The sequence below is a fragment of the Desmodus rotundus genome, chromosome 9 (genome assembly GCF_022682495.2).
Source record: "Desmodus rotundus isolate HL8 chromosome 9, HLdesRot8A.1, whole genome shotgun sequence".
NCBI lineage: Eukaryota > Metazoa > Chordata > Mammalia > Chiroptera > Phyllostomidae > Desmodus > Desmodus rotundus.
Window position 1 is genome coordinate 47758893 of NC_071395.1, and position 21044 is coordinate 47779936.

The window sequence follows — 21044 nt, forward strand, 5'->3', positions numbered from 1 at the left end:
CTGATACATGCAACGATCTGGAATAAGCTCCAGAGGATTGTGCTGATTGAAAAGGCTAATCTCCCAAGGGTACATACTGTATAATTGCATTATATAACATTATTAAAATACTGAAATGATAGAAACCAACAGATTAGTGATTGCCAGGGGTTAAGGAAGGGGTGGGGTGTAAGGGAAGTGGGAGTGGCTATGAAAGGGCAACTGCGGCATTCCTGTGGGGATAGAACTGTCACACACTTGACTGTGGCAATGTCAGTGTTCTGGTTGTGACAGTATACACAGACGTCAGCCCCTGGCTGTAGTGACGTCCATGTTTTGGTTGTGACGGTGTACGATAGAGCTCCAAGACGTTCCCGCTGGAGGAAAGTAGGTAAAGAATACACAGATGTCCTGCATCATTTCCTGCAACTGTACGCAAGTCTACTGCGCAATCATCTCAAAATTTCAAAATTAAAAAAAACTCCTTAGGAGACCGCACAACCAAATGCAAAGTGACATTTTTAGACAGTCAGGGAAATTTGAATATGGACTGGGTATCAGACAGTACTAAGGAATATTAATTGTGTGAGGTGTCATATAGCAATGTAGTTATGTGAAGAAAAAGTCTTAACTGTTAAGAGATGCATACTGCAATACGATTTCTAAGATTTAAGAAAAACTTGGAAATAAAAATTAACATGGGGAGGTCAGGAGATATAGACACAGGTGCAGAGATTTGCAACACTTCGGCCTCTTTGGTAAATGGGTAGTGGGTACAAGGGAGCTCATTAAACTCTTGCTATGACTTTTATTGTGTTTAAACTTTTACATAATTAAAGACCAACATCTGATGTGTCTCTGCTCTGGCAAGGATCCTAAGGTACCAGCTGCTTCACAGTCAAATATGATCAACAAAGAGCAGCTTTATCACCACCTGGATCACCTTCTGTCAAACAATAAAAATTAGCATTTCTTTAAAGCCCATTCACTCACACACACACAGACACCTGTATGGACGAGCTCCCAGTACTATAAGGTCTCCTGCAGAAGAAGTGGTCAGCTACGAAGGAGATGGAAGGGCAAGAGGGTTTCGTCAGTTTGCCCAGCTTGAGGGTGTGACTGCAGTGACAGTGACAGACTGAAAACCTCTGAGGACTGGTGAAGCCAATAACGAACTGCTGTGTCACCACTAAACGGAAAACCGAACAGCAGTAAAACGGTACAGGCAGAACGTTTGTTTACGAGTGGGGTATGACTGTCGGATATTTGCTAGTGAGAGGGAGGGCCTGAACCAGCTCCCACAGTTATGACCTGGCTGGTAAGCACAAAGCGATCAGATCCATGTGGATCCAAATGTGGCTGAAGAGACACCTCGTACTACCAGGGCTTCTGACTGGTAAGCCACTGCCTCCTCGTGGCTTTCTGAGCTCCCCAGAGTTCTACGTCAGCACATGCTGCTTCTGTAAACAGGACAGAAAAGGGAAGGGGAGGAGCACAAGAGGGATCTGAAAGAATATATACTATTCTCCGCGGGGACCCACATGACCCCCACGACCAGAGACCAGCTGAAAACATACGCCCACCATTCAGCACAGGACTCTGCAGACCCACGCAGAATTCAGGGCCTGCAGTGGGGACATGACACTGCATGTGTGGGGGGAGACCTACAGTCCCCCAAGTAGAACTAAGGAGCAAGAGAACCACTGATGAAAGTTTAGGTGAGCAATGAAATATCACAATAAACAAGACCGCTGGAAGGAGTTCACTGCTAGAAGCCATTAGAAGGGACTGGAAAGGCCAAGAAGGAACAGAACACAGAATCAAGGTATGAAAGCTTCAGTGCCCTTGGGAAACCATCACTCTCAGCCTCATCTACCAGGAACAGCAGTGAGGGAGAAACAGAGCTCACCCTAACACACTGCTCTGACGCAGGAGGAAGGGTCAGAGGTCGTCGGCACCGCCAGACACATGTGGACTCGAGTCCTACCCCACCCCTGGAACACTACGGAAAACAGCAGCGTCTTGGTGCCTCGTTTTCTTCATTTGGAAAATGAAGATGAGCCCCTCCATCACCGGAGACTGACACAGGTAAGTGCTGGTCAAACGCTGGCTGTTTCGAGTCCTGTTCTCTCCTCTGTCATTCTCCCACAGCTCCGTGTGATATCATGTGCTAGCACCAGAAATGTCCCCCATCCCAGTTCCACCTCAGGCTACCACCTCCCCCACCCTTCACAGAAAACTTCCTGAAAGGGTAGTCTGCCTTTGGATTCACCAGTTCTCAACTTGTACACTTGTAAATTTATTCATTCTCTCACTCAACAAACACTTTCACACTATGAGGAGGCACAGAGAGCACAAAAGTAGGTGGGGTGGTGCTCTGGGGCTCAGGAAAAGGAGACAGGTGGGTAGACTGAGCCCAGGCAGGAAGGGTAGACAAAGTAAGATGACAAGGTCCGTGAATGACTTGCTGAGAAGCCAGGAATGTCATCCTGAAGGCGACCTGAGCAAATGTGCACAGGAGAAGGTGACCTGGACATGCACTCAGCTACTCAGAAGGGGGGACAGGAGGGCAGGGCAAGAAGAAAGAGATCAGGAAGAGATGGCTGCGGTGCTCCAGGCAGACGACGCCCAAGGAATGCAGTGATTCACTGTGTGGAAACCCACAGAGAAAGGGAGGAATAACAGTTCACCTTTAAATGTGCTTCTCTCGGGTGCCTCTATGGGTCATCGAGGTGGAAATCTCATTGCCACTCGAGTGGCATCTACTGAGCCCCTGCCTAGTCCCAGGCACAGGCCTCAGCGAAGGTGCAGCAGCGAATAAGGAGACTCCTCCCCCAGCCCTGCCAGGAGAGTATCACTGGCAATGACAATGCACACAGAGGGCTGCCAAGTGCTGTGGGGAAAAGACACAGACCTGCCAGAGCAGGGAGGTGGCCACTGCCTCAGCTGAGCCCACCCAAGGGGACAGGAGAAACCAAGGCTGAGGAGCACTGGGCTGAAGTGCTGCACAGATGCACAGTAGGGATGAAAGGAGATACCACTGGCAGGAAAACACGAGGGAAGTGGGGGTCCCAGAGGAACTGGGATAGGTGGGGGGCGGGGGGCGGGGTGTGGGATCAAATGCAGTCACACAGAAGGCCAGTGGATGGCACTGGAAGGGCTGGGCGATCAGGAGCCCCCAGGACCTCGCCCTGGCAGCCTAGGCAGAGCAGGGAGCAGATTCTGAAAATGCTGCTTAAGATCAAAAGTGGCCAAGGCCCGCCCACAGCCCTCCCTGGACATGGCTACTCCAGGTGTCTCAGAGAACAGCCTTGCTCCATTCTGTCTGTCTTTCCTTCCTCCACATGACGGACACACCCAGAGCAAGACCCTGGAGCGATTCACAGGGGCTATGGCTCAGTAGTAAGGGCCTCTACACAGAAGTACACCCACTACCCACAGTGCTCCCAACCTTCTCCAAGTATGCCCTGAACCTTCCCAAAATTCCTTTCCTACATCAGCCTCCCCAGGGTTCCAATGTCCCTGCTCTCTTCTGACCCCTGGCCCAACATTACACCATCCCTTAAGAGAGCACACCGCCAGGACTCAGGTGCTCCTGGGTACTAGGCAGTGTTGTGCTGAATGAAGACTCCCAGGTTCCCCCAAGCCAGGTCAGGTCAGCTTGCTACCTCCCCCCACTCCCCTCTGTGGATGCCATCCTCAGCCTCCCAGTGCCTACTGCTCTTCTATAGAGCCTGGGGATCCCCTCGGCCCAGGCACCTAGCTAGGCTCCCAGGTTCCCAGGTGAGCAAGCCAGTCCCTGCTGCCACAGAGTGGAGCATCATGGCCTGGTCAGGGAACACACACACACACACACACACACACACACACACACAAGAGCAAAGGCACTGGCAAACAGGGAGAGGAGTGCAGCTTTGTCCCGCTGGGGAGGTTAGGGAGGGATTAGACACAGCAGGAGGCCTGGCCTTCCAATCCTCTCCTCAGTCCACGCTCCCTCCTTGGCCCAGCCCCAGCATCCTGCGTAGACCCCACCTTCCTCGCCTGCTTCCTTCTCCATTCCACTGGCACCCAGTCACTCCCTTGCTCTAAAAGACCCTCCATGGTTGCTGAAGGACGAAGAAATCCTGACCCTCAGCCTAGCCCTCAATGTGCCCCACAGTTATCTCCTCCTGCCCCTGCCAAGTAAATTCCACTCCCCACACACGTGCATAAACACACACGTTCACCCATACACTCACTCACACACAGCCGTCCATCCCCACCTTCCTTCCCACTCTACTGAACATATGATGCACTTTTCAGCCCTTGTTTTGGCACAAATTATTCTCTTTGCCTGGGGGTAGGAGGGGCCTTGCCTGCTGAAAGCCAATCACCTTCCAGCCCCCCAGCTCTAGGAAGCCTCCCAAATTCCCCCCAGTAGAAACAAGTCTCTCTCCGCCCTACTCCCACAGCCTGGAACTTGCAGAAGGGACTGTAATGATTGCCTCTCCCTATATTTTCAATTCCTGGGGGTGGAGGTTTCACATTTTTTCCACCTTGTGCCCCGCAGGGCCCATACGCGGCCTTCGGTAGGTGTTTGTTCATGGAATGGGTGAGATTCAGGTGAAGCCTCAGGAGGGACAGGGTGAGAGGAGCACAGAGTGGTCAGGGCCTGGGTAGACACAACTCTACCACTCAGCAGCAGAGCGAAAACAGTTCACAATGCCGCACTGGGCCTCGGTTTCTCCATTTGTAAAGTGGGGATACAGTAGTCCCTCTTATCTGCAGTTTCACTTTCCGTGGTTTCAGTTGCCACCGTCAACTGTGGTCCAAAAATACTACATGGAAAATTCCAGAAATAAGCAATTCATACATTTTAAATTTTGCGCCATTTTGAGTGGCACGATGAAGTCTCACACTGTCCCTGCTCTGCCCCAACTGGGACATGAATCACCCCTTTATCCAGAGCCTCCAAGCTATACCTGCTACCTCCCATTTGTCACTTAGTTGCCTTGGTTACCAGACTGACGCCTGCAGTGCCTGAGGTCAAGTCACCCTCACTTTACTTAGTAATGGCCCCGAAGCACAAGAGTAGCGATGCCTGCAATTTGGATATGCCAAAGAGAAGCCGCTAAGCGCTTCAAGAGAAGAAGTGTGGGCGCTCTCACTCCCAGGAGCATACCCACACCCTTCTTCCCTCTCAGGCGTGCATCTCCTAAACTCTAAGGGACCCCACGAGACTTGCAACCAGGGGAGCAATGGGAGGCAGCAGCTCGTCCCAGGCTAACCCCTGGAGCCTGTCGCCAAGGCATCCTTTCTCTGACTTTTCAGTGAGCTGACAGCAGCCCCACCTAGGCTCTCTCCCGCTGCTTCTTCTACCCCAAGCCCTTCCTTGTTTCACTGTTCCCAACTTTAGTAAACATACTCTCAAAATTGAAAAAAAAGCTGCCCTGGTGGTGTGGCTCAGTGGACTGAGTGCCAGCCTGCAAACCAAAAGGTTGCCGGATCGATTCCCAGTCAGGGCACATGCCTGGGTTGAGCCAGGTCCCAAGTTGGGGGCGTGCAAGAGGCAACCAACAGATATACCTCTCACACACTGATGTTTCTCTCCCTCTCTTTTTTCCTCCTTTCCCCTCTCTCTAAAAATAAATTTTTTTAAATAAAAATAAAGAAAGAGAGAGAGAGAGAAGAGGTGTGTATGTATTGAAAAGAGAAGTAGTGTACATAGGGTCTGCTACTACGCAGTTTCAGGAATTCACTGGGGGTCTTGGAACGTACCCCTCAGGGATTCGGGGGAACTGCTGTAACACTGTGCCACCCTGAGGATTCCCGTAAACATCAAATCAGACTACTAAGCAAAGCACGCCCTACCACAGGAAGCCATTACACATCTATTATTACAGTGATTGTTATTATTATAATATTACCACTGAGACAGAGGAGCGGGCTTTATTTACAAAGAATCAAGAGGGTGGAGAGGGAAGCTGGGCAAAGCTATTAATCAGGACTGTGCTGCAGGTGTCAAATTATAGTCCTTACACCTGCTACACAGACGATCTTTGTCGAACAATGAAATACTGCACCAGACAGTGAATATGCTGCAGTACACGCTGTACTCGTTATTTTCTCTCAACTGTTGGCTGAGTTGTGCTCAACACCCAGGACAGAACTGTCTGTTACCAGTTCTCAGTAGCCAATTTTTAAAAACATACAACTTCACATACAGTAGTTAAGTACATACCTATAAAAACCCACTTAGGTGGTTGTGAGTTAAAGGATATTTTCTAGTCCTGGCTGGGTAGCTCAATCAGTTAGAACATCACCCTGATATGCCAAGGTTGTCGGTTTGATTCCCAGTCAGGGGACATACAAGAATCAACCAATGAATGCATAATAACTGAACAACAAATCAATGGTTCTCTCTCTCTCAAGAAAAATCAATTAAAAAAATTCCTTTAAGGATATTTTTGCCTTGACTGGTGTGGCTCAGTTGGTTGGCATCATCCTGCAGAGCAAAATGTTGCAGGTTCAAATCCCGGTCAGGACACAGGCCTAGGTTGCAGGTTCAGTTCCTGGGTAACGTGTGTATGAAAGGCAGCTGATCGATACTTCCCTCACACGTGGATATTTCTCTCCCTCTCTTTCTCCCTCCTTCCTCTCTCTGAGAACAAATAAATAAATCTATTTTTTAAAAAAATGCATATTTTCTAGTGGCTAAAAGTCAACCAAAAAAATTAAACCCACAAAGTCAAATGCCAACACTAACAGTATGGCCTGAAAGGAAATGCTGATTCCTCAGCCTGGTGCGTGAGGATGTCAGCTGAGCCCCCCGGCATCTTCTTCTCCGTGGAGAGAGTCCGAATAGCGGCAGCGGATGCCACAGCACTGAGGCAGTTCTCATCTTTACCCAGGAATACACCAAAGGGAGGAATGTTTACAGTAACATATGCCCGGGTCTATGGGGTTCTGGGCCCCTCCACAAACTGTGCCCTTTCCAGGGTGTGGGGGATGGAGAGGGCTAGCCCACTGTCACAACTTCAGTCCCGGTTAAGTTCTCAACAGCAGGGCCTCATCGTCAACAGTTTTTGTCCTGCTTAATCTTTTCCCTTTACAAAAGCATTTCTTTTTCCACTGGAAAGTGTAAAATTGAAAAGCACATCTTATGCAGATTAAGAAAAGCCAATTTCCTATTGATCCTTATAATAATCGACAGGCATGAGCATTACTATCACTAGTAAATCACTGACAGAAAAAGAACTTCTCACCCTCCTAGAGCAGAAGTGAAGAGACAGAGGGAGCCCCAGAGGGAGGAGTGGGGGCTTGGCCCCAGGACGCTGGGTGGTCCCTAGGGGAGCGGGCCTGGGCAAGCAGAACCCTGCACTGTGCCTGTTTCTTCACAGAATAAATAAGACATCCCCACAGACAGACTGCCCCGCCCACCCCACACTACTATCATCTGCCTGCTTCAGGGGCTGGGGGACCCAGCAGGAACAAAGCTGCCCCTGCCCTCCCCGGGAGCCCATGGTGTGGCATCCACCTCCCCAGGAGGCCTGAAACCAGTCATTTTACCTCCAACTCTCCTGGCTGCCTTGTTCAGAAACGGGCACAGGGACAATGACAGTGACACCCAGAGAGATCAATGATAAAAACACACAAATTGAGTATCCCACCACACTTCCTTACTTCCGTTCAAGACCTGTGCCCCAAATCTCTCCCAACACTGTTCTGGGGTAAACTGGGGTACCAGAGTCAGAGAAGGGGGCTCTGAATGGGCAGAGGAAGTTGTACAGATTGGTAGGAGATGTGAAAGGCTGCACATGTCTGCTGGAACAGAGGAGGAAACAGAAAGGGAGATGCAGGACCCTCTCCCTCCTTTTCTGTATCTGCAGCCCAGAGGAGGGATTCATCCCACCTCTGCAAGCCAAGGGAGTATGCCATGCAGTGTCTGTGCCTAGCAGAGAGGAGCCCATCTGAAGGAAGGGACTCAGTTCTGTTCATCTCAGTCAGGTGGTAGGTGCTCAGTAAACCAAATGTGACAGTCTCCCCCCCAGGAGTTGGGCTGCTTCTCAACTGCGTCTGAATGGGGAGATCTCACCCAGCACAGAAGGCCTGTTGCAACGTGGTGGGTCTTTTTTTTTTTTTTTTTTAAAGATTTTATTTACTTATCTTTAGAAAGAGGGGAAGGGAAGGAGAAAGAGAGAGAGAAACACTGACGTGTGAGAGATACATCAATTGGTTGCCTCTCGCACACCCCCAAGTGGGGGGGACCTGGCCCACAACCCAGGCTTGTGCCCTGACTGGGAATCGAACCTGTGGTCTTTCAGCTCACAGGTCAGCATTCAATCCACTGAGCCATACAAGTCAGGACATCAAGGTGGTGGGTCTTGTCGCAACTAACACAGCCACCCACCTGGTGCCACCCACCTGACAGGCTTGTCGTACTCTGCTGGCTATATATACACACACACCAGCTTCTTTCTCCTATTTCCTCCCCACACTTGGAGGGCCCCTGGCCAAATAGCCATCCTATATATTCCTTCCATCTCCAGCCCCTCTGCTCCTCCAGAAACCACCTCAGGCCAGGGTGCTCTTTACCACTTCATGCCCATACCACAGCAAACTCCACGCACTCCCTGCACAAGCTGTCAATCACAATGTGTCACTTCACTCAAGAACCTGCCACAGTTCCTCCCATAATGTGGACCTGCCTACCCTTCAGCCATTCATTCAACAGATGAGTACTGAGTACCTGGGGTACAAGTACGGATTTAAACATGCACAGCCCCTGCCTTTGTGGACCCAATCTAGGTGGTGGGGGGAGAGAGACCATCGATCAAATGATCCCTAAATAAAATGACAAACTGGTATTTATAAAAGCACAGGGCGTTCTCACCGGTAGTGACAGAAAGGCTGGGCCAGTCTGTCAGGGAAGGCTTCACCTGAGGAACTGATGTGCCAGCTGAGATATGAAGAGGAGTGGGGATTAACCCAGAGATGAAAGGGAAAAGAAAACCCTAAAGAGAGGCAATAAATAACATGGGCAGAGGCCCTGAGGCAAGAGGGAGTGTCAACTATGCAAGCAACTGCAGGAAGGGCCAAGGGGCCACAGCGAGTGAACAGGGAGGGCAGATCTGGGAGCTGCGGAATACGGGTGTGCCACACGCTGGACGGGGCACAGGCCTGATCCAGCCCACAGACAGGGTCGGCCAGGTTTCCTGGCACCACATCTCCTTGCTCTCAACCAGTGTCTACAGGAGAAGAAGCGACTTTTTATCAACCAATCTGAAATGTAATCAATAAATCGATTCTGCTAGCAAGACTACAAAAATCCCACCCAGCAGGCAGAGCTGAAAGGCAATCAGGAGATAGCTGTTTGTGATCATCTGTGCCTCTACTTCTCTCCAACGGCTTGTGACACTAAGAGCTGGCACTACCGTGGCGGGCAAAGCACCGTGCACAGGAGTCGCCTTTGGCAGGTCTCCCTCCCCATGTCTGTCATCAGCCACTCTCTGGGCAAGCAGACACCATCAGTCCCTTTTGTCTCAGGTCAGTTTGTAGGCCAGGCACAGACTCCTGAGTCTCATTTACCAAACGCTTTATTCTAAGTCATCCTAATTAAAAGAGGGACATGGACCCCAGAGTCCCAGTCCTGGGCTTGCATTTGGCCCTCTGAGCTGGAATTCTGACTTTCTGGCTTCTGCTAATTCCACTTTGCCTCTGTCTGCCATTCCTCTCTCCCTCCCCAGCATCTCCACAGCTCAGTCCAAATTCCCCTTCTCCCCATGCAACATCTCCAATACACCCAAGTGGAAGCAAGTTATCCACTGCTCCCCCAGTTCAGACCACCCAGGGCCTGACCCTCCTTGTGCATCAGCCTTGAAGCACTGAGCACCCATTCTGGCAGGGAAACCTCCTGATCCTTCATAAAGTCGATTAAGAAATTTTCCCATTTCCCCCTCCACATTCCAATGAGATGAGATTAAAACAATAAAATAAAAATTTAAACAAGTGACCTTCTCTCCACCAGACTCCACAGTATCTAGTGAACAGGTAGAACAACCAGGGTTTCCGTTTTTTTCTTTTACTGATTCTAGAGAGAGGGGAAGGAAGGGAGAAACAGAAGGGGAGAAACATTGATGTGAGAAACATCAATCAGTTGCCTCTTACATGTGCCCCGATTGGGAACTTAACCCACGACCCACGCATGTGCCCTGACCAGGAATCAAACTGGCAACCCTTTGGTCTGCAGGACAATGCCCAACCAACTGAGCCACACCAGCCAGGGCAGCATAACCAGTGTTTAAAAACAAATGAGATCTGCCCTGGCTGGTGTGGATCAGTGGATTGGGTGCCAGCCTGTGAACCAAAAGGTCACCAATTCGATTCCCAGTCAGGGCACATGCCTGGGTTGCAAGCCAGGTCCCCAGTTGAGGGCAGGAGTGAGGGAGGCAACTGATTGATGTATCTCTCATACATCGATGTTTCTTTCCCTCTTTCTTCCTCCTTTCCCCTCTTTCTAAAAATAAATAAATAAAATCTTAAAAAAAAATAATAATGAAAACAAATGAGAGCTCACTCTGTTGTAAGCTTAGCAGCTTTAAAAAATTTTTTTCTCAAAAACAAGAAAGTACAGCCCGGGCCTGGTGACTAAGTTGGTTGGCACATCACCCCGATATGCCAGGACTGCAGGTTCAGTCTCCGTCAGGGCACATACCGGAGACAGCCAGTGGATGCGTGGAGGAGTACAGCAACAAATCCGTACTTCCCTCTCTCCCCCTCTCTCTCCCTCTCTCATCAGTAAATAAAAATTTAAAACAGCAAAACAAAACAGGAAACTACAGTGCAACGCAGAGCCCAGTCCTGGGTCAGAAGAGCCATGTGAACAAAGCGTGCTGGATGTGACCTTTCACAAGTGCCATAATGCCTACTGGCCTCAGTGTACCCTTTATAAAGTGAGGATAAGACCAACCAGAGTGACCAGGGGGATCAACTGAGTCATCCAAAACACCTTTTCTAGGCAGAAAACTGAACCTGAACAATAAAACAAACAAACAAAAACCCCACCTTTTCTGCTCAGTCCTTGGCACCTTTGTGGTGAGGTCTTCCTGGACCTCACACACGGGGTCTCGCTTCACAGTTCTCACAGCATGGTCCCGCTGCCGTGGGACAGACTCAGTACACACCTGCTCATCTCCTTCTGTCTGTGCCTCCCTCCTTAGAATCTCCGCTCCACTGGGTAGGGTGTCTTCAGATTCACTGCTATATCCCACTGCCCACAGAGCGCCCGGCAAAGAGAAGATGCCCAGTAAATACTTGCTGAAAGAACGGCATGATACACAAATAAACACACTGACAGCACGTCCATCACCCTGCCGCATCCTGACAATCTACAGCTGTGAGGCAGAATGTAAAACTGAGTCATTCCCAATTTGCAGGTAAGGAAACTGAGGTGCAGAAAATACTGCACCACTAAGGGCACTGAAAGAATATCTGGGGACCTTAACACTAAAATACAGGCACCCTGCTCTGGCTGGTGTGGCTCAGTGGATTGAGGGCCTGTCTGTGAACCGAAAGGTCACTGGTTTGATTCCCAGTCAGGGCACGTGCCTGGGTTGTGGGCCAGGTCCCTGGTGAGGGCGCGCAAGAGGCAGCCAACTGATGTTCCTCTCTCCCATTGATGTTTCTCTCCCTTTCTTTCTCCCTTACTTGCCCTCCCTCTGAAAATAAATAAATAAAATCTTTAAAAATAAAGAAATAAATAAAATGCAGGCACCCTGAAGAGACCTCAAATGATAATGGGGCTTAGAGCCTTCTTCAAGGAAGGATATGTACAGCATGGATGCTGGCTGCTCAGGCCAGGTCAAGGTGGGGAGAACCTGAAGGCACCTCCAGGGCTGAGGCTGATGAGGGGCCTCTCACCTGGGTGGTGGTGGTCTATCTGTCAGCACAGTAATGTGGCACAGCCTGAGGCTCTGGAGAGTGGACATTTAGCTCTAGGGTACCCTCTGATCCAAGACAGTCATTCCACTTCCCAGATCAGCTAATTGGGGTTAAGGGGAGACATGGGAAAGTTGCTTTAAAGTTCAAAATTGGGACAGAGGGGGTGAAACTAACATGTTCTTGCTTTGTCTGGAGCTACTTAGTTAACAAAAAACAGGTGAATACAGGTCAATCAGACAGAGAAAGCCAAGGAATTCTGCATCTTAAAGGGCGGAGCCAAACTTTACTGTCGAACCTGGCTCTCTGCCCACCAATTTATGCTGCATCACCATTAGCATTCTAGTAAGATAGAAACTAGCGATTATTTTAGAGAAAAAAACAAGGGACAAAAGGACAGACAAGTGTCCCAAGCGATCAGCATTCATTCCAGACACACTGGCCGGGTGTTGTCTGGGCGGGGTGCCCAGCAGGCTCCCTGAAAGAGTGGAAAGAGCAGGATTCTTCAGGCAGATGGATGTGGGTCAACCCCAGCTCTGCATCCACCAGCTATGGGACTTCAGCAAGTTACTGCAATCTCTGTGGGTAGGTTTCCCATTTGCAAAACAGGAAAGGAAGCAGATGACAGAGGGGGGAGGACCCCAGTGGTCTGGAGTGGGTGGGTGGGGGGAGATGAAACTCCTTGGGCACAAGGAAGACTCTCCTCACCAATGAGCCCAATGGTTTCCTCCAGTTACCACATGCTTCCTAGGTCCAGGGGCAACACAGGACGGGCAGGAGGGAGAGCTCTCATTCAGGTGGGGCTGAGGGAAGATACCACCCAAGAGGCCTCTGAGAACAGCTGAGCAGCAGGATGTAGTAGGAGATCACAGCACCAGGTTCCAGTAACACAGCAATGGGGTTGAGGGAAGCACTGAGAAGAGCAAGGGGTTTGCTGGAGATGATGGAAGACGGGGAGAGCAAGCCCACAGGGTGAGGTGGAGTGGGAGCGGGGAGCATGGGAATGCCAGGCCAGAAGCAATCAAGCTGGACATACTGGTAGGAGGGGAAGGAGAGCTGCTAGAGGTTTCTGGAGCAGGCAGGTGGTTGAGGATCCGTTTTAGAAGATGAATCCTGCAGTGATGTGGGTTGAACCAGGAGGGAGAGGCACAGCAGGAAGTAGAAAAGCCCTAGCTCATGAACTTGTGGACGTGGTAAGGTGGTAGCCAGTTCCATAGTCCAGCAGGCTGGCAGGAGCAAAGGAGAAACAGGAGGTCAGACTCCAGAAGATGGGGGAAGGCAGGTTTAGAGTGTGGTGCATGAACACGCCCAAGGCCACACCAAAGACGGAGGAGCACTGAGAGAAAGGATGCAAGCAGAGAAGGCTGACATTTGGGGGCAGAAGAGAGAGTGTGAAGGCCCACGGGTGGACTATAGTGACAAGTGTTTTGAGGAGGACCAGCCCCAACAACAGCCACTAGAGTTAAGGATGGCAAAGCCGCTGGTAACCTGTGAGAACGTATAGTACAAAGGGGCAACACAGGTGTGTTTCTGGTGTGGGTGAGGCGAAGGAAGCTGTGCAGAGACAAATGCAAGTCAATGAGATGCTGATGGAGTGGGGGAAGCCCGCTCCTAGAGAAGAACTCCAGACTCTTCAAACTAACAAGATTAATATTCAGGGTACAGGGAAGGAGATGGTCATAAACACATCAGAAAGCAGAGAAGAGACCAGGAAAGCTGCTGATGGGAAAAGCTGCTGATAGGCAGTGCTGGGGCCAGACGAAAACTACTCCTCCCCGCCCCTCTACAAAACCACTAGCTAAGCCACCTTACCTTCAACTGGCCACCCATGATCCAAGTGTGTCTTATACCTCAATCTAACCAGATCACAGCCTCCTACGCCAGGGGGCTCCCCACTGCCCCAACCAGAAATTATCCTGGAATCACATTCATCTTTCCCCTATAATTACCCATTAACCATGTGGTCGCCTCAGCCAGAATGGAAGTGCCTGAAAGGGCTGTGCCTCACACCTGGGTCGACAGGAACACCTGTCTGGTGCAGCGCTTCACTTAAGTACAGGTATAGAGCAATGATAACGTAATCACCCAAAGGAAGAAATCCTGGCCATGTCTTCATTCAACAAACACATAGACAAAGCAACAGGAAAAAAAAAGCACAGAAGTCAGTGACCCGAACTCGTCAGAGGTCAGAGAATCGAGGCTGTCAGTCTCTTACAAATCCTTGTTCAATTCTGCTCCCACCCCCAGCACCCATGCCACACATGGAGAAGAAAAGCCGTATGTGAACAGCGCTGGGCAGTGTAGGTAGCTGGTCCCTACTTCATGGCACCTGTCGTAAGTAGACACCCCCCCACCCCCGCAGCAGTGTGTCTTCCTCAGCATCAGTCACCGTCCACGGGTGTCTGTGAGTCTGCCTGCTCTCTGTCTCCCCAGTAGACTGGGCACCCAGTAACAGCAGGCACAGGCTCCTTGATCCCATGCCCCTGAACCCAGGCCCAGCACCCAGGATCAAGAGATAAGTGACCAGCAGAGACCTCTGGAAAAAATGACATTTGAGCTGCCACCCGAAGGAGGGAAAGGAGCCAGGCACTGGAAGATCAAGGGAAGCAGCAGAGAAGAGCGCTTCAGGGAGAAGGAACTACATGTGGAGACACCCTGAGGAAAGAGGAACAGAAAAGCAGCAAGTATGAAGTCAGACTGCAGTGCGGGTGCCAGGGACAGCAGGTGAGACAGGCTAGCAGACAGCAGCAGGGCTCCCTGGGGAGAAACTGGGAGTTTATTCTAAAAGGTACTCAGCAGGTGAATCACATGATCCGAGTGACCTGATTCAGGTTTTCATACCTTACCTCACAGCAGCAAGTCACCGCCGTCCTCTAAAGCTAATCCTTCGTCAGTAAAATAAGAATCCCTTCTTCGTTGTGCTGATGATAAACTCTAAAGCACTCTGCCCTGACCACCTGGCTCAGTTGGTTGGAGTGTTGGCCTGTACACCAAAGTCACCAGTTCGATTCCCGGTCAGGGCACACACAGGGCATGTACTTGAGGAAACTAATCAGTGTTTTTCCCTCACATCGATCGATGTTTAGCTCTCTCTCTCCCTTCCTCTCTAAAATCAATGGAAACATTCTCGGGTGAAGACTAAAAAATAAATAAAACACTCAATAAACAGCTATTGTCATCAAAGTTCAAATTAACACTAGTGGCAAAATTTGACAGGAAATTTAAAAAGATTCCCCTCAAAAAAACAGAAGTGCTTTGCCCTGACCGGGGTGGTTCAGTTGGCTGAGGGTTGTTCCGCAAAGTGAAAGGTCTACAGTGTGATTCCCAGTGAAGGCACATGCCTGGGTTGCAGGTTCAGTCCCCTGTCAGGACACATTGGTAGAGGTGACCAATGGATGTTTCTCTCCCTCTCTTTCCCTCTCTCTAAAGGTAAATAAAACCTGCCCTGTGTCTCAGAGGATTGAGTGCCGGCCTGCGAACCAAAGGGCTGCCAGTTAGATTCCCCGTCAGGGCACATGCCTGGGTTGTGGGCCAGGTCCTCCGTTGGGGCCGTGCAAGAAGCAACTACACATTGACGGAAACTCCTTCTCTGTCTCCCTCCCTTTCCCCTCTCTTAAAATAAATTAAATCTTTAAAAAAATAAATAAAATAAAAATAAATAAAATCTTTTTTTAAAAAAGAAGAAACACTTTCTCATTAAATGAGCCTAAATAAGTTTCAACCCTGACACCCTCAACTGTAGCAAGTGGATACTAATAATAATACCCAACATCTGTAGGGCACTTAAGTTGACAGAGCACTTTCATATCTGTTACAAGAACTTGTTCATTAGCAACAGCTAGCCTTTAATGCTTTCAATTTAATGACAGATACAAATTGGCTAGTTCTTACAAAGTTTAGCAGGTGTGCATGTCTCTCTCCTTGGATCAGCTGACCACTCATGCCAACCTGCCTATCAGCTCTCCTAGGGTTTGGCATTCTTACTGCTGTGGTCTCTATTCCCACATGTCCAAATCTGCCAGAGAATTAAATGATGACAATTATAGTATCACTGAGTGTTTCTGATGTGTCAGGAACTGTTCTAAGGGCTTCACATACTTAATCTTCACATTATCTCAATATTTTCTTTCCTATTTTCCAAATGAGGTGACTGAAGCGAGGAGAGGCTAAGAGCTTCATCTAAGGACACTCAGAGGAATACGTGCTGGAGCCAAGATTTGAATACAAGATGCTGTGACTTTGTATCCTCACTCTTAATTCCTAGCTAATTCTTGCAAAATGCTTATAATACGCTGGCATTACAGCAAATAGAACACAGATATTCAGTAAATAAAGAGAGCCGTTATTAGCAGGATACAGGTAGTTTCTAGTTCTAACGAAAGTGTCACCTCCACGACAGCAGCGACCTTGTCTGTCTGGGTGACTGCTGCGCTCCCAGCACCTGGCCCAATGCACATCGGACGTAAGAATAAATGAATGAATGTCCCTCCCAGAAAGCACGGCCGCTTGCGCATGGCTTTTTTCCCCACAGTTACTGTCCTTTAGAAAGAGCATCAGGCGGACATGAGGACACAGAAAGACGCCCGGAGACCTGCGATCCCCCCTTACACGGCTCTGGCGTGGCAGAAGCAGCTCCCAAGAGAGAGAGAGATGAGTCCAGGATCCCGCTACTGGCAGGTCCTAGCTCCGGCCCGGCTCTACCCTCCACCCCGCGGGGGCCACTGTCCGCCCCGGAGCTGGGAGTGGGCAAGAGACAAAGACTCGCGGGGCCGCCGCACCGGCACAGATGCTTTCCTCGCCCACCTCTCCGGAAGAGAGTCCTAAGTCACCGTGCCTCGCCCGGCCTGGGAGCTGTGGCGGTGGACTGACGGGCCCGGGCCCCAAGCCCTGCAGATACGCGCCGTGGCCCCGCCTGGTCGCCCCACGCCGAGGGTCGCTGGGGCGCCGGAGGCCCCGAGTCGGCCTGTCACCTTCACAACAACCCGCCCCCTCGCGCGTCCTCCGCCAAGGTCCCTTAGCGCGTGCCGCCGCCTCTCTGCAAGATGCCCCGACCCCTCGGCCTCCCCGTAGCGTCCATCTCGCGCCCCGGCTCTGCGCCCCCGCCAGTCCGCCCAGCCAGTACCTGCTGAGAAAGCGGGAGGAGCGGCGCCGCCATCTTCCCACGGACTCGGGCTCCGTGCGCCGGGGCGGGGGGGAGCGGGGGGGGGGGGGGACCGCGCGTGCGTACTGGTGAGAGGGGAGGTGCGCACGCAGCGGGTCCGGGAGTGGGCGGGGCTGAAGTAGAGTTGCGCGTGCGTAGTCCTGCCCACAGGGGGCAGAGTCCAGGGTGGGGTCACGCGTGCCTTGTCCAAGCTGAGGGGGCGGGGCCTAGGAAGCACACTGGATCAGCGAACTCTAACCGGGTGTACACCTTGCCTCATGGGGCCCCAGTGGTCTAGCTGACTTTGCCTGCTTCGTTACTCCAGGTCCTTGCCGATGCCGGGCTCTGTGCTGGGGATTGCGTGCGCCCCCCCGTGCGCCTGGCAAATGCATTATGGGGGTCTGTTGCCCACCCTGCAGAGGGTCGAGACCCTCGCTCTGCCCCACGTGTGCCGTGTCCTGAGAGACCTGTCTGTATTCGAATCTCTGTCAGCCGCCTTAGGGCTTTGGCTAAACTGGGTTGCGACGCAATCTGTCTGTGCTGCAGCAGCACCCACATCGCATGGAGTCAGTTCCCAGCCTCCACTTTCCAGCTCTGTGACTTTGGCAAGTCACCTAAGTAACCTCTCTGGCCTCTAGGCTCCTCTTCTGAAAGAAGGAGTGGTAATGTGTTTGGTGTCTTTCCATCTTTATGCTTTGCACTGTGCCCAGCACGGAACAGGCACCTGATATTTGCTGGAGGACCATTCCTGGAGGGGCATTTATTTAGGCACTGATAAAGTTTCTGAGGTAATCTAAATTAAATTACAGCAGGCTGGAGAGAGAAAAAACAAACAGGCTGTTACAGCTGGGGGCCAGCTAACAAGACTGCTTACACACCTAAGTGTACGTTGGAACTTTGGGGTAGCTATTTCTGCAATTATCTAAAAGAACAGCCAAGGCGACTTCCTACCCCAGGAGCCTCTCCTCCTTGTTTACACATGAACTTTCCGGGCTTGCCCACTACCACCTACCAACTCTGCACCTATCCCAGAATGAGCTTGCCCCACCTTCTCCCACCTCCTTTATAACCAAGGTAAATTTTTTCAAAACCACTCCCACTACTATCTTCTCCCACCATTTTCTCCCACTATTATCAGATGACGTGTAAAAAACGCTTACCCAATCCAGGACAGTGGCTTTTCCACCTGTCACTGCACTGGTGGTTTAGGCTCCATGCCCCAGGACCTATTTTCTTGTTAGCAATGGCCCATTAAACTCTTTCTTTTACAAAAGACTTTCGTCCTTGGAAGTTAAAAGTTTTGTTTAACAACACTTTTTGACTTCCATTGGCTATGGATATCCACTCATCTGTGGCGGGTTTCCACTAACAGGATGAGAGGAAAGAAGGGCCAGCGAGGCAGCTGACCAAAGCGGCCCAAGCTTTCTTCAGGACAGGTTGCACCGTACCCTCACCTAGTGCCGTGGTGGTGCCAGGCCAGTTTCTCAGGCAGGCAAGCTAGAAGGCCATGTGATCTCAAGAGTGGGGCACAGCTTCCTATCCGCCTGCTCCATTCAGGAGTCTCAAGAAATGCTGCTCCGGTGTCTTCAGTGACTTGATGTAGCTCATGCCATTCAGATAAGTATAGTGTGCTCTGTGACTCATTCAACAACCATTTACCCATCAAATGCTTCTTATGCCCCTTAAGGACCCCTAGGCTCAGGCAGGTACTCCAATGTTGGTCCAGGGAGACACAAGTTCTATCCACCTTAACAGTCTAGACTGGAGGTCTGGCCCAGGCGCTGCATCAGAACCACCCAGAAGGCTTGTTAAACACAGACTGGATTTCTGATTCTGATTTATAGATGTGGGTAGAGACAGATTTTTTGCATTTCCAGCAAATCTCCAGGAGATGCTGAAGCGGCTGGTCCCAGACCCCCATTGTGAAAACCACTGGTCTAAGTGAAGGAAAAAAGACATCAGTCGAATAATCACATAAGGAAATAGACCACTATAAACAGTGATAGGATAGGTTCCCCAGAGCCCTCCAAGGGTGTGACACTTGAAAGTAGAGCATGCATTAGGCGACAGAGGTAGGAGAGCGGACCATGGCAGGCAGAGGGAGTTGAGGGACTAAGAAGCACAGTGAGACTGAAGCTCTGGAGCTCAGAGAGCAAGACAGTCTCAAGACAAGGCCAGATCACATACAGCCTTATGGGGCACCCCTGTTTGAAGCGCAATGAATTCAGGCCATTTGTGATCTGGCCTCATCTTGAGACTGCCTTGCTCTCTGAGCTCCAAGTTCTCAGTCACTGTGCTCCTTCATCCCTGCGCAAGGAGCAATGGGAGCCTGCCAGAGGGTTTTAAACATGATCAGATCTGTGTTCTAGAACAGTGAGTCTGGATGCAATGGGCAAAGCGGACCGAGAGGAGAGGGGTGGGCCATCTGGAAAGATGTAGCAGTGGTCCAGGCGGGGAAGATGGAGGTTTGTAGCTACCTTGAGTACTTCATCAGGTCTATCTTCCATGAAGAAAAGAGAAGTCATTCTAGATATTTCAAACAGAGGACATTTGACATAGGAGATTGAGTGCAAAACTACTGGGAAAAAGAGAAGGGATGTGTGAGGTTACCTAAGGTTAGTAACTATGGGAAGCCACTAGTCCCTTTAGGGCTAAAGGTCAAAGGGTGTTACCCCAAACCAGTAATCACTGGGCTCTCAGCATTCGTGGCTGTTTCTGCGATTTTTGCTAAAGTCACTGCTATTGTCACCACTGCCTAAGGTGTTGGCAGAAGCCTGAAAATAATGGCCTCTCTTCACCTGCCTTCCGACCTCCTTTTCACAGAACACGGGAAACTGGTGGGCAAGGGTGTCTGGGAAATGTGCGCGGCTTCCAGCCTGGGTGTCAGAGTTCACAAGGGTGATGACAACACACTCTCCTGCACCTTCTTGGGTGAAAGCTCGGTTGTGTGAGTCGCACATGGCTAGCCTGAGTGACCCGGGATTCCGCCTACTGCTGTGGCCTCCGTGCTTGGCGGTGATCAGCCATTCCGGGGACTCTCTCACCAGAGTCCAGGGCTGCGCTGCCCAACATGGCCGCCACTCACCACTAGTGGCTGAGTTTTAATTAATTACAATGAAATGAGATTAAAAAATTCATTTCTCCCTAGAATGTACAACCCAAGGAGTGAACCCCAACGTAAACTATTGACTCTGGGTGATGGTGACCCGTCAGTTCATCAGCTGTGACAGGTGTACCGCCGTGGTGGGGGACGCCATTGGTAGGGGAAGTCGTACAGATTTGGGGACAGGGGATAGCGGACCTCTCTCTGATTTTCACTCAGTTTTGCTGTGAACCTAAAACTTCCCTAAAAATCTTTATTAATTTTTTTAAAATTCATTCCTCAGTGCCACCAGCTACATCTCAAGGGTTCACACACAGCAGGTGGCTACTGTATTGGCCACCACAGGTGGGGACAATCTCCATCTTCACAGAAACTTCTCCAGGACAGTGATGCTTCAAGACATCCTCTGAGGGTCTGTGCTGGCCTCACCCATCTTTGTACAATTGTTTCCAGCATATTCTCCATAGGCCTGGCTCTCCTTCTTCTCTCACTAACTTCTCAAAGACGAAAGAGGTAAGCAGCGTTTGAATTCCACCCCTGCACAGCCGGGGAGTTTTGCATTTCGGAGTTGGGTAGCCAACCCCTGATGAACCGAGAAGGCTAATGCAGCATCTGCTAAAAAAGTCCAAGGTCGAAGGTCTTTTGGCCAAAGTGAGAACAAAGCTCGCCAAAATTTCACTTTCTGAATGGACAGATCACCTACCAATATGCCATATATAATTTCCAATTTTATATCATTGAAATATCGCTTATGTGTAATATCACTGGATTCCAAATGTCTGGTCTCCTAAATTTGACTATTTCTAAAACAAGTTTCTGCAATGAAAAAAGGTCTCTTCAAAACAGAAGACTGCTATGTGTGACTTTTTTTTAAGAAATCAAATTATTGGATTTGAAAGAAAAACA

At 50.3% G+C, this 21044-nt stretch overlaps 1 protein-coding gene and 1 long non-coding RNA gene across 9 annotated transcripts in view; one reads left to right on the forward strand and one right to left on the reverse strand.

Moving 5' to 3' along the window:
- EPS15L1 (epidermal growth factor receptor pathway substrate 15 like 1) overlaps positions 1-17123 on the reverse strand; it is a 92554-nt gene extending 75431 nt beyond the window's left edge. For 6 of the 8 annotated variants that reach the window (XM_053910351.1, XM_053910352.1, XM_053910356.2 and 3 more), the window contains exon 1: positions 17018-17079. In XM_053910351.1, coding sequence (XP_053766326.1) covers positions 17018-17050 — 33 coding nt within the window. In that variant the 5' untranslated portion in view covers positions 17051-17079. Of the gene's footprint in view, positions 1-11022; positions 11228-17017 lie in introns of all 8 variants that reach the window. The other 2 variants (XM_045195618.3, XM_071219218.1) reach the window with 2 other exon arrangements.
- LOC123479751 (uncharacterized) lies at positions 149-16231 on the forward strand. The gene is made up of 4 exons (XR_006655482.2): positions 149-2067; positions 11178-11393; positions 14143-14619; positions 15325-16231. It is a non-coding gene; the product is annotated as an uncharacterized lncRNA (long non-coding RNA).
- Positions 17124-21044: the final 3921 nt, after the last annotated feature.